The sequence below is a fragment of the Monodon monoceros genome, unplaced genomic scaffold (genome assembly GCF_005190385.1).
Source record: "Monodon monoceros isolate NGI ecotype Baffin Bay Population unplaced genomic scaffold, NGI_Narwhal_1 Super_Scaffold_10, whole genome shotgun sequence".
Taxonomy (NCBI): domain Eukaryota; kingdom Metazoa; phylum Chordata; class Mammalia; order Artiodactyla; family Monodontidae; genus Monodon; species Monodon monoceros.
In genome coordinates, this window is record NW_021703766.1 from 12,653,212 (window position 1) to 12,669,650 (window position 16,439).

At 43.5% G+C, this 16,439-nt stretch overlaps 1 protein-coding gene across 4 annotated transcripts in view; it reads left to right on the top strand.

Moving 5' to 3' along the window:
* Positions 1-12,554, top strand: part of WDR59 (WD repeat domain 59) — an 86,540-nt gene extending 73,986 nt beyond the window's left edge. For 2 of the 4 annotated variants that reach the window (XM_029243263.1, XM_029243269.1), the window contains exons 24-26: positions 782-908; positions 1,068-1,210; positions 11,794-12,554. In XM_029243263.1, the coding sequence (XP_029099096.1) occupies positions 782-908; positions 1,068-1,210; positions 11,794-12,029 (506 nt within the window). In that variant the 3' untranslated portion in view covers positions 12,030-12,554. Of the gene's footprint in view, positions 1-781; positions 909-1,067; positions 1,211-11,475 lie in introns of all 4 variants that reach the window. The other 2 variants (XR_003796756.1, XM_029243272.1) reach the window with 2 other exon arrangements.
* The last annotated feature ends 3,885 nt before the right edge of the window (positions 12,555-16,439 follow it).

Consider the following 16,439-nt stretch of genomic DNA (forward strand, 5'->3'; position numbering starts at 1 on the left):
CTTGCTGGGTTGCTTTCCATCTTGTAACCTTAAGAAACTGACAGTGGGACTTCCCAGTGTCCCCCCGCAAACGCTAACCCTTATCCTTTCTCCTGCACAAGCCCCTTTCCCGATCATCTGTGACTTCCTGTTAACCTCCCTCTCCCCACGTACCTCCTTCAAGGTAGAGAAATAAAGCTGAGCATGGTTCCAGGTGGCTGTAAAGGTCTGTTTAACGAGGAAGTGTATTTGTGTTTTCTGGATATTTTAAATTTCTTTTTAAAAATGATCTTAGTTTTGTTGATTACAAAAGTACTATTTGCCCAATGAAGAAAAACAAAACAAAAAGCATTAGTGGAGAAAATAGTAATCATTGATTCCCCCACCTAGAAATAACATCTGTTAACATTTCAGAACATTTTCTTCCAATCTTTGTGTGTGGGGGGGGGTCATTCTATATTTGTGGTTTTTGTGTTCCATTTTTGATTTTGTCATGAGCATTTTCTCATGTCATTTAAAGAGTTTTTATAAGTAATGCCTGCCTAACAGTCTACATCATCTCTACCATAATTTGCTTAATCATTATGTGTGTACTTAATTATCAAGTTACCTTAATAGTAAACACCTAGACAAAAAGGTAAGGCTAAGAAAGTGTTCTGTTTAGTTCCATTTCTCAGGATCTTCAACTTAGCTTATCTTTCTTCCAGGGAGTAAATTGGACACAAGTGCATTTTGAGAGTTTTCAGGTATTTCCCATGCCTTCTCTGATTTTCATCTTCTCTTCCCATTTGATTTTTTTCAGTGGGAAGAGAGACAGAGCACATATCTTCACCCTGGGGAGAGTCCTCACCAGAAGAAATCCGATTTGGGAGTCTGACCTACAGTGATCCTCGTGAGCGAGAGCGTGACCAGCACGATAAAAATAAAAGGTAACGACCTTCGTGGGTGGGAGCTGCAATTTCATGACGCTTAGATTCTCCAAAATCAGGACTCTTAGCACATTATGTGTCATTTGTTATACTAAGTGCTGTTTGGCCTTGAGCTTGTTTCTCTTAAAGGAACTGACCGGAATTTTGAATTTGATCCAGGCTTCTGGACCCCGCCAATACCCAGCAATTTGATGACTTTAAGAAATGCTACGGAGAAATCCTCTACCGCTGGGGTCTGAGGGAGAAACGAGCTGAAGTGCTGAAGTTTGTTTCCTGCCCTCCTGATCCTCACAAAGGAATCGGTGAGTAAGAATTTCTTTCTGTTCCCGTCACTCTCTGAAAAGTCCTATAATTTAATGTGCCCATAACATAATACTTGGAATGAAGTTCCAGTTTCTTATTTATAAGCAGAAATTTCTGAAGCATTTTGAGTCTGTTTCAAGCTTCTGAAAACCCTGGCATTTCATGAGGTGGTTACATTTTTATTGTAACGGAAGAAGTTTTCCATACAATCCTCAGATATTGATTGGAAGTAGCGATATTTATTCAGTGATTCAACTAATGTTTATCAAATTCCTCTCAGTCACAGTGCTAGCACACTCACTCCTTCCCGTGGTGGAACTCACAGACCAGTGGGAGAGAAAAATATAATTACAAATTGTGATCAGTATTTATGAGCAAACAAAAGGGGTGTTGGGGCAGGGAAGCAGCGGGGGAGAATCTTAGAAGACGTGTTGAGCTGTATCGGGAAGACTCTCTGAGGAGCTGAGGTTTGCAGGATGGGGTGGAGCCACACATGCAGCGAGAGAGCAGCACGAAGGGCATCCCATGCAGAGGGAGCAGGTCTGTGGGGGAAATAACTTGTTCTTCTAAACAAGTGGAGGAAGACCAGTGTGGCTAGAACATAATGAGTGAGAAGAGTGATGTAAAATTAGACTGTAGGATAGTCAGACTTGAGAGTCATGGTAAAGAGTTTGGATTATATTCTAAGTCCAATGGTGAACTTCAAAGGACGTCAATAGGTAAGTTATATGACTTCCCTGGTGGTCCAGTGCTTAGGACTCTGTGCTTTCACTGCCATGGGCCCAGGTTCGATCCCTGGTCAGGGAACTAAGATCCCGCAAGCCGTGTGGTGAGGCCAAAAAAAAAAAAAAAAAGTAAGTGATGTGCTCTGGTTTCCATTGTAAGAGGATCCCTTTGGCTGTTATAGGAAAAAAGGGTTGGAGGAGGGTAGAAGCAGAGGTAGGAAGGCCATTTGAAGATTCTTAGAGTAGTCAGAGAGAGATGAACGACCTAGTCTTGGGGTGACATCAGTGAAGGTGGAGAGAGATGAGTGGAGTAAAAATGTATTTTAGAGGTAGACGCAATATGACTTACTAACAAGTTGGGTATGGGCTTGAGGAGAAGAGGCAAAGCTTAGATGATTCCCAAGTTTCCAGCTCAAGCAACTGGGTAGATGGTGGTGCCATATTCTACGATAGAAAAGATTGGAAGAAAATTGAAAACTCAGTTTGGGACAGTTGGAAATGTTGGTGAGGTTCAGACTATAGAAGTCATGCAGGCAGTTGGATATGAGTCTGGAGCTGAAAGGACAGTTCAGGGCTAAAACTAGGAATGTGGGAATCTTCCCCATGTCAGTGGTGTTCAAGCTGTGAGAGTTGAGTGCGTTTACCTGGGAGCTGGGGGGTGGGGTGGAAGAGGATGGGAGGAGCAAATAAGAGAGCCCACTTACTCTGGGCCTTGAGAGAAACCAGGACTTGGGGATTGAGTCTTGGAGGAAGAACCAGAAACAGAGACTTAGAATGAGATATCAGTGAGTTTTGAGGAAAAGCAAGACTGTACTATGAAAGAAGCTAAGAGAAGAGATGTTTTCTAAAGAGTGACATGGGGCTTCCCTGGTGGCGCAGTGGTTGAGGGTCCGCCTGCCGATGCAGGGGACACAGGTTCGTGCCCCGGTCTGGGAGGATCCCACATGCTGCGGAGCGGCTGGGCCTGTGAGCCATGGCTGCTGAGTCTGCACGTCTGGAGCCTGTGCTCCGCAACGGGAGAGGCCACAACAGTAAGAGGCCCGCGTACCGGTTAAAAAAAAAAAAAAAGAGTGACATGAAAGACAGATACAAGAGTGGACTGAACACACACTGATTTCCTTTCTCTCCCAGATCCTGCCGAAGTGCCTACATAGAGCTTTTCTGTAAAGACACAACCATGCAAGGAGAAGTAATGTTGGCAGTAAAACTTGGGACCTGGTGGGGCAGATAGGTTAGTGATACCTGATCTCACGGGGAGAAAGCTGAGCCCTGAACTGGCTGGCAGAAAAACAGCAACGCACATGGCAGAACCCCCAGGTGGCTCAGGAATTAGTGGTACCACGTACCTCTGCAAGTGGCATGAAGGTGAGGTCAAAAACAGGAGTATTGTGTCATGGCCTTTCTAGCGTCCCCAGATCCCCACTCCTAGTTTGCAGAGCAGTTATCACCCTTCCTCTCCCCCAGCAGAAAACGGAAGTTCATTCTCCAAAGAAGGTGGACACATTTCCCAATAAAGGGGCCGCCACATAGCTAGCATATGAATGAGGAAAGACCCAGGAATATAGAGAAGATCCTAGAAGCTTCCAGAGGGAGAAAACAGGTCACATACAAAGGATAGGAATATGAATAGCATCACACTTTTCGGGAGCAATGAACTAGATACTGGAACTAGATGACAACAGTGCAGCAGTGCCTTCCCTGTTCTCAAGAAAATGATCCTCTTAGAATCTCTTAGATTCTAACCTAGAATTCTGTACCCAAGTTATCCATCAAGTGTAAAAGTAGGCCTTCAGCCTATCCAAGGAGGAGAAATAGATTCAAGCCAGGAAACCAGGGTGTTGGGATGATGGTGAAGGGAGATGTACGTGACAGACCTGAAGACAGACCAGTCCAGGTTGGAGCTTCAGAGCATTGTCTCCAAGAAGAGAAAAAAAAATCTGTGTATTTCAGTATATATAGTGTATTTCAGTATTCAGTGTATTTACAGAAGATTCAGATGTTTGGAGATGAATTATCAATAAGTATGTAACTAAGCAAACAGGAAAAACAAGACTAACTCTAGGAGGAACAAAATGTGCAAGAAAGAAAGGAAGTCATCATGGTACGTGGCTTGGCTTGAATAATATTTACCTAGAGAAATAATGTGAAAACAGTACTGATCCAACCAACTGATAATAGAACCACATGAGGAAGATGAGGAACAGGTGGTACATGAGTCTGGTTGGGGAGATTGGGGAATGAAAGAGCTTCCACCAGGGAAGGTCAAGAGACAGTGCTTAAATATGACAATTAAGAAATAGCTTTATGAACATGTCGTGTAGAGATAGGGAGGTAGGAACAGAAGAAATAGTTAAGAATTTCCTCTAGAGGGTGATGGATGTGGGAGTGGAAGGGAATGCTGCTTTTCATAACACGATACATAGAATAATTTGACCCTTTAAGTTGTGCGAGTATAGTTTCAATTAAAAAAAACAAACCAAACTAATATATAAATACATACATACTCATACATACATTGAATAACAAGGATTATTTTAATATGGATTATCTTTTTTAAAAAAATTTTTTTTTTTTTTTTAATTTTTGGTTGTGTTGGGTCTTTGTTGCTGTGCACGGGCTTTCTCTAGTTTTGGCGAGCAGGGGCTACTCTTCGTTGCGGTGCGCAGGCTTCTCATTGTCGTGTCTTCTCTTGTTGCAGAGCACGGGCTTTAGGTGTGCAGGCTTCAGTAGTTATGGCACGTGGGCTCAGTAGTTGTGGCTCGCGGGCTCTAGAGTGCAAGCTCTGTAGTTGTGGCGCATGGGCTTAGTTGCTCCGCGGCATGTGGGATCTTCCTTGGCCATGGCTCAAACCCGTGTCCCCTGCATTGGCAGGCGGATTCTTAACCACTGCGCCACCAGGGAAGCCCCAAATATGGATTATCTTGGTGCGCGTACGTAAAGAAATGCAGACAGAAAATGCTATTTGGGTACATATTTTTCAGAGCATCTACATGCATGAAAGTATATCAGGGAGAGATTAATGATGGCCTGGAGCAATTTGTCTTTTAAAATTAGTTTCCAGGGAAATAAATGAATCACAGAGATATGTAACTGATGTGTCCATCAATCAGTTAGACGTATTGACATCTCCTATTATAAAGGTCGTGCTGGGTTCTGTGGGCTGGACAAAGAACTGTAAGGTGTGGTTTGGGGAGGGGGTCATTCAAGAAGTCTATAATCCAATCAGAGAGATGAAACTGAAGCTCATGAAGACTTAAATGATGTTTGAGAATGAATAGTCTGTCCTAATACCATTACAAACAATGCTACAAAATTTCAGAAAGAAGGGGGGAGTGTGGATTGTGGAAGAGTCACAGACAAAAACATTAAGTATTTCATCCTTAAAGTTTTTCCTTTGGAAGAGTCAGACTACCCATACAGGAAATAGCAGGTATCGAATATGACAAGGTTGCCAAGTTGGTCTCCTCCTGGTGGAAAACCAGCAGTTTCCTCTCACACTTACCACATCTGCAAGGGTCACTCCATATCAGCAGCAAGATTTGAGGGATGAAGTTGTTTTCATTTAGGGGATTAGATATTTATAGAAGGGACTCCAGGCTTCATTTATTTTGAGGGGATAATGCTAGACAGAGTATTCTTTAAAAAAAAAAAAAAAGAAAAAAGGAAAAAAAACTTCCATATGCAAGGTGGTTTTTGTCTTTGTTTTTTCTATTGAGGTATGAGGCGCTAGGTCAGAATGGTGGTAGAGAAGGTGCAGCCCACCCCCAGTTCCTATCTGCCCACCTGAATTTTATTCAGCAACTTTCTGTTTTGGTTTATTAATTTAATGTCTTATTTACTTGGCTGGGTTTACTTACATTTGTGTAATTTGTGGTGTTAATTAACACACATAACTCTTCTGTGTGATTAACAAACTAGAATTGTATGACACTAAACCTTTGGAGTTAGCTTCCACCTGGAGGTTCCGTAAAGCCTTGGGAATCATAATTTGATCATTCCATGTACCAGCAGTATTTTTATTGTCCTTATTAGTTTGTCTGTTAGGAACCAAGAATGATCCATTTCGCCTCTACCAGGTTTCACCTGCAAAGCCTGTACCTGTGATTCTGTGCCTCCTTCCCTGAGATCCCCCAAGTTAATCAGTGTTCCAGGGAAAGACACTTGACAGCTTTGTGGTTTTCATCAGTGTCTTATAGTTTTCCGAGTAAAGGTCTTCTACCTCCTTAGGTAGGTTTATTCCTAGGTATTTTATTCTTTTTGATGTGATGGTAAATGGGATTGTTTCCTTAATTTATCTTCCTGATAGTTCATTGTTAGTGTATAGAAATGCAACAGATTTCTGTATATTAATTTTGTATCCTGCAACTTTACTGAATTCGTTGATGAGCTCTAGTAGTTTTCTGGTGGTGTCTTTAGGATTTTCTGTGTATGGTATCATGTCATCTGTAAACAGTGACATTTTTGCTTCTTCCTTTCCAATTTGGATTTCTTTTATTTATTTATTTTTCTTGTCTGTTCGCTGTGGCTAGGGCTTCCAGTATTATGTTGAATAAAAGTGGCGGGAGTGGTCATCCTTGTCTTGTTCCTGATCTTAGAGGAAATGCTTTCAGCTTTTCACTGTTGAGTATGATGTTAGCTGTGGGTTTGTCATATAAGACCTTCATTATGTTGAGGTATGTTCCCTCTATGCCCACTTTATGGAGAGTTTTTATCATAAATGGATGCTTAATTTTGTCAAAAGCTTTTTCTGCATCTATTGAGATGATCATATGGTTTTTATTCTTCAATTTGTTAATGTGGTGTATCACACTGATTGATTTGCTGAAAAATCCTTGCATCCGTGGGATGAATCCACTTGATCAAGGTGTATGATCCTTTTAGTGTATTGTTGGATTCAGTTTGTTAAAATTTTGTTGAGAATTTTTGCATCTGTGTTCATCAGTGATATTGGCCTGTAATTTTCTTTTTTTGTGTGGTATCTTTGTCTGGTTCTGGTATCAGGGTGATGCTGACCTTGTAAATTATGAGTGTTCCTTCCTCTGTGATTTTTTGGAATAGTTTGAGAAGGATAGGTGTTAACCCTTCTCTAAATGTTTGGTAGAATTCACCCGTAAAGCCTTCTGGTCCTGGACTCTTGTTTGTTGGGAGTTTTTAAATTACGGATTAAATTTCATTACTGGTAATTTGTCTGTTCATATTTTCTTTTTCTTCCTGGTTCAGTCTTGGGAGATTGTACATTTCTAAGCGATTTTGAACACATTCCACATCCCTTTGTACCTCCTAAAGTGAAAAAAGTTAGCATGTTTACCAGCATCACCCAAAGTGGATGCATACTCTTACCAACTGTTAACTGGTGGTCATGCCATTATGTGCAACAATGAGTGGCAAGAGAGAATATTAAGATTATGCTCAGTGATTAGTGTTTTTGTATTTTTTCTCTTTGGGAATTTAAATCCATTTAGAAATTGTCTACACCCCTAAAGATTATTTGTTAGTTAAATGAAATATAAGTTCAAGGTCTTAAAGTTAATAAGGATGTTAGAAATTATGTTTAAGTGACACACTAAAAAGAAACATGATTACTAATGATGTATTGAATTTTTCAGCAAGATGACATTTTAATCATTTTACCCAGATAGAAGTGGAGAATAGTTTACATATACAGTTATCTCAAGTGCCAAAGAACAACCCTTTTAAAAAGACATGTTATTGTCATTCAGTTTACGTGAACACACGGTTTTTACATTTTCATAATTTTAAATGTTGAATCTTTTCAAACCAATAAAACCAGTAAAGGAAACTTAAGAAATATTAACTAATCAGTTTTTATTGAGAACACAAAGCAAAGTCTTACATAATATATACAGTTATGCTTTACAGAACTAGAACAAAAAATTCTTTAATTTGTATGGAAACACAAAAGACCCCACATAGCCAAAGCAATCCTGAGAAAGAAAAATGGAGCTGGAGGAATCAGGCTCCCTAACTTCAGACTGTACTACAAAGCTACAGTAATCAAAACAGTGTGGTACTGGTGCAAAAACAGAACTATAGATCAATGGAACAGGATAGAAAGCCCAGAGATAAACCCATGCACCTATGGTCAATTAATCTATGACAGAGGAGGCAAGAATATACAATGGAGAAAAGACACTCTCTTCAGTAAGTGATGCTGGGAAAACTGGACAACTACATGTAAAAGAATGAAATTAGAACACTCTCTAACATCATACTCAAAAATAAACTCATAATGGATCAAAGACCTAAATGTAAGGCCAGACACTATAAAACTCTTAGAGGAAAACATAGGCAGAACACTCTTTGACATAAATCACAGCAATATCTTTTTTGATCTGTCTCCTAGAGTAATAAAAATAAAAACAAAAATAAATAAATGGGACCTAATTAAGCTTAAAAGCGTCTGCAGAGCAAAGGAAACCATAAACAAAACAAAAAGACAACCCACAGAACGGGAGAAGATGTTTGCAAATGAAGCAACCAATAAGGAATTAATCTCCAAAATATGCAAACAGCTTATGAAGCTCTGTATCAAAAAAAACCCCAAACAACCCAATCAAAGAATGGGCAGAAGACCTAAATAGACATTTCTCCAAAGAAAACATACAGATGGCCAAAAAGCACATGAAAAGGTGCTCAACATCACTAATTATCAAAGAAATGCAAATTAAAACTACAATGAGGTATCACCTCACACCAGTCAGAATGGCCATCATCAAAAAGTCTACAAACAATAAATGCTGGAGGGGGTGTGGAGAAAAGGGAACCCTCCTACACTGTTGGTGGGAATGTAAATTGGTGCAACCACTATAGAGGTTCCTTAGCAAACTAAAAATCGAACTACTATATGATCCAGCAATCCTACCAGGACATATATCCAGAGAAAAACATACTTTGAAAAGACACATTCATCTCTATGTTCATAGCAGCACTATTCACAATAGCCAAGACATGGAAGCAACTTAAGTGTCCACTGACAGATGAATGGATAAAGAAGATGTGATACGTATATACAATGGAATATTATTCAGCCATAAAATAACAAAATAATGCTATTTGCAGCATCATGGATGAACATAGAGATTATCATACTAAGTGAAATAAGCCAGAAAGGAAAGAGAAATATCATATGATATCACTCATATGTGGAATCTAATTTTTTTTAAATGATACAAACGAACTTATTTACAAAACAGAAACAGACTTACAGATACTGAAAACAAACTTATGGTTACCAAAGGGGAAACGTGACGGGGGAAGGATAAATCAAGAACTTGGGATTAACATACACACATTACTATATATGATAGATAACCAACTAGGACCTACTGTAGAGCACAGGGAACTCTACTCAATATTCTGTGATAACCTATATGAGAAAAGAATCTGAAAATGAATGAATATATATATATATATATATGTATAACTGAATCACTTTGCTGTATACTTGAAACTAACACAACATTGTAAATCAACTATACTCCAAGAAATTTTTTTTTAAAAAGTTATGCTTAGAGAAAGAAGACAGCTTTTTTCTGGGGGGGGCGGGGGGGCTGCGTTGGGTCTTCCTTGCTATGTGTGGGCTTTCTCTAGTTGCAGTGAGCGGGGGCTACTCTTCATTGCGGTGCGTGGGCTTCTCATTGTGGTGGCTTCTCTTGTTGCAGAGCACAGGCTCTAGGTGCACAGGCTTCAGTAGTTGCAGCATGTGGGCTCAGTAGTTGCAGCACGCGGGCTTCAGTAGTCGTGGTGCACGGGCTTAGTTGCTCCATGGCATGTGGGATCTTCCCGGACCAGGGCTCGAATCCATGACCTCTGCATGGGCAGGTGGAGTCTTAACCACTGTGCCACCAGGGAAGTCCCAAGACATAGCTATTTTTAACCCAAATTTTCAAACCAGTTTATCTCAGGATTTACTTTAACTAGGAACTACCATAAAATTTTTTCCTTAGCTACCATGTATTTAGAGTCTCTATTTGTCCGTTTTTATGACTACGTGTTGTGGTGAAGCAGAGGAGCTGGCTTTGATAGAAGAAAGAAACCAGGACCCTTCCTCTACAGTAGGAGGTGAAAGAAGAGGGAGATGTGACGAATTGGGGGTGTTGAGATGAAGTGTCCCCCATTGGAAGGCTTCTGTTTTCTTAGGGAAGGGAGGGAAGAGGCCATCGGGTGAGAGAGAGAGAGGCATGTGGGAGGGGTTTAAGAATATGGCAGAGGTGTGAGGTGGGCACCTGGGAGTCAGGGAGGAAGAGCCTGACCACTGCACACAAGCCAGGAGTCTACCTGGAGGTGCGGTCAGTGAGACGAGCATCCTGACGGTGCGCCTTCCCATGGGAACGCTCCTGGGCTGACGCGGAGGAGGCCAGGGATGGGGCTCATCCAGGTGAAGGTTTTGCCAGGTGGTACCATGAGGGAGAGAGGGGCCAAGGAGTTCAGGATATTTGCAAAAAAGTGACTATGGGGCTTCCCTGTGGTGCAGTGGTTGAGAGTCCGCCTGCCGATGCAGGGGACACAGGTTCGTGCCCCGGTCCGGGAAGATCCCACATGCCGCGGGGCGGCTAGGCCCGTGAGCCATGGCCGCTGAGCCTGCACGTCCGGAGCCTGTGCTCCGCAACGGGAGAGGCCACAACAGTGAGAGGCCCGCGTACCGCAAAAAAAAAAAAGTGACTATGAAGTGGAACCGTGTAATTCAGGCTGGTCAGAGGGGAAACTACAGCCAGAGAGGGGCTGATCGCGTGGAAGTGCAAGTGGACTTTGGATAGAATGAGAGACGGTGGTGGATTAGAGGTGAGAGGACGGTGACCTGGGAGGCCAGGTGTGCAGAGGGTTAGTGGCGTGGATTTTGAAGATGCCAAGGATTGGGGTGGAGGGAAGATTGAGAACCAAGAGCAGAAGTCTTCAGAGCATGGGGCGGGGGGTGTCCAGAATGTCGGTACATGACAGTAGAGGGAAAGGGGAAAGGCTGGTGAAGCCAGGGAGCAGTAGCCTCAAGAGGAGAGTACGGTCTGGAGGCAGCCATGCGCCACCCTCCCCTCCCACCCCTCCATCTTTAGGATGTAAGACAGAGCCGGCCTTCCCTTCGGAGGAGGCCGAGACACAGCGGGGTTTGGTTAGGGCCAGGTGGTGAGGGGACCGTTCCCAAAAGAGCCTGTAGAGCACGTGGGAAGGTCTGCACTCGATGCAGCACAGTGGGAGGCGGTCTGGGAGGAGGAAGGATCTCCAGGTAGCAGGGGGTGAGCAAGGGAGCTGGGCGGTTAACGTGGGCCGCCTGGCCCCAGGGCCGTGGCTGAAGCGGACAGGGACTTCAGGGCAGGCGGGGGCCAGCGGAGCAGGGCGGTCCTAACTGCTCTTCCCCATGCTGGGGCAGCCCTGTGGTGGCCTGACTCCGTCCATCTTAGGCTGCTGGGTCATTGGCAGGCAGGTAGGGAAGAGATTGTAAGACCAATCAGCTCTTGCCTGAGTGTCGACTGATCCTTCAGTGCTTTCAGACAAATGTTTGTTAACTGCCTTCTCTGCATCTGTAGCTGTTGGGGTGGAAGAGGAATGAGATGGAGCCTCGACCGCTGCAGACACTGGGGTTTCCACCCAGGGCCTCGGGGAGCAAGGCGCCTGCTGCACCCTCTGCCCGCACCCTTCCACTGTGGTGATGACAGCAGCTCCTTAGTGAGGTTGTAGAAGAAGGGGTTCTGCCATTAAAAAAAAGAAAATTGAACAGCAGGGGTCTAATAGGATCCTACAGAATCCCCCAAATGAGTACCTCGTTATTACTCACAATGCCTGGTTCCCCTTTGCAGAACTGAACTCACCATGTCTCTTTTTCGGCCATCTCCACCCTTCTCCAGAGTTCGGTGTGTACTGCAGCCACTGCCGGAGTGAGGTCAGGGGCACGCAGTGCGCCGTCTGCAAAGGCTTCACGTTCCAGTGCGCCATCTGCCACGTGGCCGTGCGAGGGTCGTCCAACTTCTGCCTGACCTGCGGGCATGGGGGACACACCAGCCACATGATGGAGTGGTTTCGGACCCAGGAGGTGTGTCCCACCGGGTGTGGGTGCCACTGCCTGCTTGAAAGCACTTTCTGAACTGACAGCCCGTGGGAGTTGTGGGAAATCCCAGAGAACCCGTCAATGCCGGTTGACAAGCTCTCTGCCAGGAGAGAGGCTCCAGAACCCACCCCTAACTAGACAGGGATGTGTTCTTCTCAGAGACTGACACGGTGCCAGCTGTTCATGAGCCTTTGCTTCTCTTTTGCTGGCTGTTGGTGGCATGGATGTCGGTGGAGGAGGACACAGGCAGATGGAAGTTTTCTTGGAGAAAAGCACCTGCCTCCAGAGCCGTGTTTACCTTTAAGACGACAGCATCCTTTCTGATGCCATCAGAGAGATCAAGGTTGGTTGCAAAGGACAGTCTCCTGAGCCAAAGGACAGTGGACAAATGGGCCTGTGACATAAGTTTATGCATCTATGACCTGATGGACTGTGGCCTTTTAAAATATACTTAAGTTATAAATATGTAATGTACTTAAGGATCCTTAAGATGTATTTTTCTGTTTGTTATTTCTCTTCCAGCTATTCTCCCTTGGCTAATAAAATTCTAGTCATCGTTTGAAAAACAAAGAGATGAGGTTGAATGATATTTTAGTGAATCTTCTTTTATTCTGCTTCTAATTGAAATTAACTCTTTGGCCTAGGACCAAAGTCAGCGCTCACATTTCCAAAGGAAATGCTGATTTGCTTTTGTCATCCAGCAGGAGAAAATAGAATTTGACATTTAAGGTTCTTCCCAACCCCAAGAGTTATTTTTTTAATCATTTCTTTTAACAAAGGAAAATGAAATTACATGGCAGCATTGCTGTGAGAGTCTCCCGTTGCCACTGTGTAGGTTGGCTGGGTTCCTGTAAGTGCCTTCACTCTTCCCTTGGGCTCCTTCATACGCTTTGACCCATGTTTATCTGCATCCACCAATTCTCCAGAATGATTCTCAATGCTTCCCATTTTGTATGTGCCAGGAAAGAGACATCTTTTCAATATTGCTACTGAAATTTATATTTATTTATTTTTAATTTTTATTTTTTGGCTGCATTGGGTCTTAGTTGCGGCACGAAGGGGTCTTTTGTTGCAGCATGGTCTTCTCTCTAGTTGTGGCATGTGGGCTTTCTGTCTCTAGGTGTGGCGTGCGGGCTCCAGAGCGTGTGGGCTCTGTAGTTGTGGCATGTGGGCTCTCTAGTTGAGGCGCACGGCCTCAGTAGTTGTGGTGCGCAGGCTTAGTTGCCCCACAGCATGTGGGATCTCAGCTACCTGACCAGGGATTGAACCCACGTCCCCTGCATTAGAAGGCAGATTCTTTACCGTTGGACCACCAGGGAAGTCCCTATATTTATTTCTTAGAATTTTACAATTCCAAATTGATTAGCTTAAGAAATATAACTCCATGTCTCAGAATGTGAAAGTGTTGTACATCACTGTGGGTTTTTTTGTTTGTTCTTGTTTTGTTCTTGAATTTTCATTCATTTATTTATTTTTTGGCTGCACTGGGTCTTTGTTGCTGCGCAAGGGCTTTCTCTGGTTGTGGCGAGCGAGGGCTACTCTTCGTTGTGGTGCACGGGCTTCTCATTGTGGTGGCTTCTCTTGTGGAGCACAGGCTCTAGGTGTGTGGGCTTCAGTAGTTGTGGCATGTGGTCTCAGTAGTTGTGATTCACGGGCTCTAGAGCACAGGCTCAGTAGTTGTGGTGCAAGGGATTAGTTGCTCTGAAGCATGTGGGATCTTCCCGGACCAGGGCTCGGACCTGCATCCCCTGCATTGGCAGGCAGATTCTTAACCGCTGCGCCACTGGGGAAGTCTGCATCGCTGTGTTTTAAACTACAGGTCAGGACCCATTAATAGATTGTGAAATCAATGTAGTGGATAAAAACCAGAATTTTAAAAAATGAAACAGAGTAGAAGAGACATATCAGAACTCAAAAAATGAAAAAAAAACCCAGAATTTTAAAAAATGAAACAGAGTAGAAGAGACGTATCAGAACTTACCAGACATAGGGTAAACATTGTTTTCTGTAACTTGTTTACCAGTGTATATGCACACACCTGCATATGTATATAACAGATCACAGTGTAAATTCCTTCCTTCCTGAGAGTTATGGTCAAAACGTTTTCAAAGCACTGTTTTGGATGATGCTTATATGAACATCATCCCTGTGTTACTGGGCACAAAACACCATGACATAAGAAAGGCCTGGATCCTGTGCAGTGAGAGCAGAGGTTTAACCTTGGGCTATGATCCGAGGTAAGATGCCAACGTCTTTGCAGAGTGGGCTGAATAACTAGGTGTAGTAGGTACATGGGAGGTGGATAAAGGAGGCGGCCAAAGACATCGGAATTTGTTCACTCTTGTTCACTTGTTTATATCGACACTGCTGTAATGGCACCATGGGATAAGTCGACAAGTTTTTACAGTAAGTCCCCTATGTACGAACAAGTTCCATTCCGAGAGCGCGTTCGTAAGTCCAATTTGTAAGTCCGACAAAGTTAGCCTAGGTACCCAACTAACACAATTGGTTATATAGTACCGTACTGTAGTAGGTTTATAATACTTTTCACACAAATAATACATAAAAAACAAACACAAAAGATAAAGACAACATTTTTAATCTTACAGTGCAGTACCTTGAAAAGTACAGTACTACAGTACAACAGCTGGCATACAGGGGCTGGCATCGAGGGAACAGGCAAGAAGAGTTACTGACTGGAGGAGGGAGAGGAGGTGCGAGACGGTAGAGCTGAAGGATCGTCAGCAACAGGAGACGGAGGGCAAGCTGCAGTTTCACTCACGCCTGATGTTGATGGCAAAGGTTCTGGTTCCTTGCTGGACTGAATTCTATCTACCCTCTTGAAAAAACGGGTAGTAGCTCTTTTTTCTCATCATAGATGACACGGTAGCACTGGATTGCATTCTGAATGGCTGCTGCAGCCTTCTTGTACCGCTCTGTGTTCGGGTCCTGTGCCTCAAAAACTAACAGTGCCTCCTCAAATAAAGAAAACCCCCTTGCCATTTCCTCCATTGTGAATCTCTTCGGTTCTTCAGTTACTTCTTCCTCTTGTCTCTCTTCGTCCTTTCTCTGGGCCTCCAATTCCATCAGGTCTTCATTAGTAAGCTCCTCGTGTTACCCAGCAACAGCACTGTACAATAAAGTACACAAAAGCACAATCACTTATAGAGGATGCACGTACATGAAAATGTATGCTAGACACGTGAACTAACTTACTTGATTGGACAGGCACGTCCTTATCTCTGAAAGTTTGCAACTTGAAGGTTTGTATGTAGGGGACTTACTGTACTGAGGATCTGTCACGTTCCTCAATGAAGTCACACCATTTGCAGAGAACAATCTTTTCCTGTTCCCCCAGTGCTTGAGCTCATGTCCTTTGACTCTGTTCCCTTATGGCAGTTATCATTATTTTCCAGTAAGACTTGTGATTGAAAAGCAGTCAGAACTTTCAGGAATAGTTAATGGATGTGAACTTGGCCATCACTTTGAAAATACACAGCTAATCCTGGGAGACTGGTTATTACCTCCCGAACCAAGTAGCAGAAATCCTCAGCTTTACCACCAAGGGGGATGCCTGTTAGTGTTTGGGAAGTCCTGTATGGGAAGGCCCATGGATAAATCGTTTAATTTGGACTAACAGAAAAAAAGGTAGGAAAAGCACAGACAGGAGTATCTGGCTTTTCCTTCTATCATAAAAATATTCCTCTTACAGTAACATAACTCTCATAACTATCTCTTAGTACTATCTTTATTTGGCTACGTTTAGCCAAGATACAGTATAAAGGATGCGAAGCGATTAGATAGAAATGATGTCCCTTTTCTCACTGAGCTCAGCTTTGCTGTCACGGCTCTGGATTGCCACGCAGGAAAGCACTGTCTCTCACTCTCTGTGCTTTCAGAAGATTGAAAGTATGGCCTCCATAACCTGGCCCTCCCTGCTAGATGCCTCTTTGTCCAAACTGGGAGTAACTCTGGTTTAAAGGCCTGGGGCCAGGCCAGACATTACTGTCTTCTGCCACTATCTTAATTTAGAGAGAATCGTGGATGAAGAACACCTCCAAAACGGTCTCTGTGTTTTTTCTTCTTTTTCTAATGGAGATCAGAAGTGGAAGAAAGGGAGAAAAGATCAACACTGGTATCCAAAATAGGTGGATTTTCTTTCCTGTCAGGAAAATGTCCCACTTTTCCCAGCAAACCTTGCTGGCTTTTAAGAGGCTTGGGCCAACCTGTTTCTTTTTTTTTTTTTTTTTTTTTTTGCGGTACGCGGGCCTCTCACCGTGATGTGGCCTCTCCCGTTGCGGAGCACAGGCTCTGGACGCACAGGCTCAGCGGCCATGGCTCACGGGCCCAGCCGCTCCGCGGCATGTGGGATCTTCCCGGACCGAGGCACGAACCCGTGTCCCCTGCATCGGCAGGCGGACTCTCAACCACTGCGCCACCAGGGAA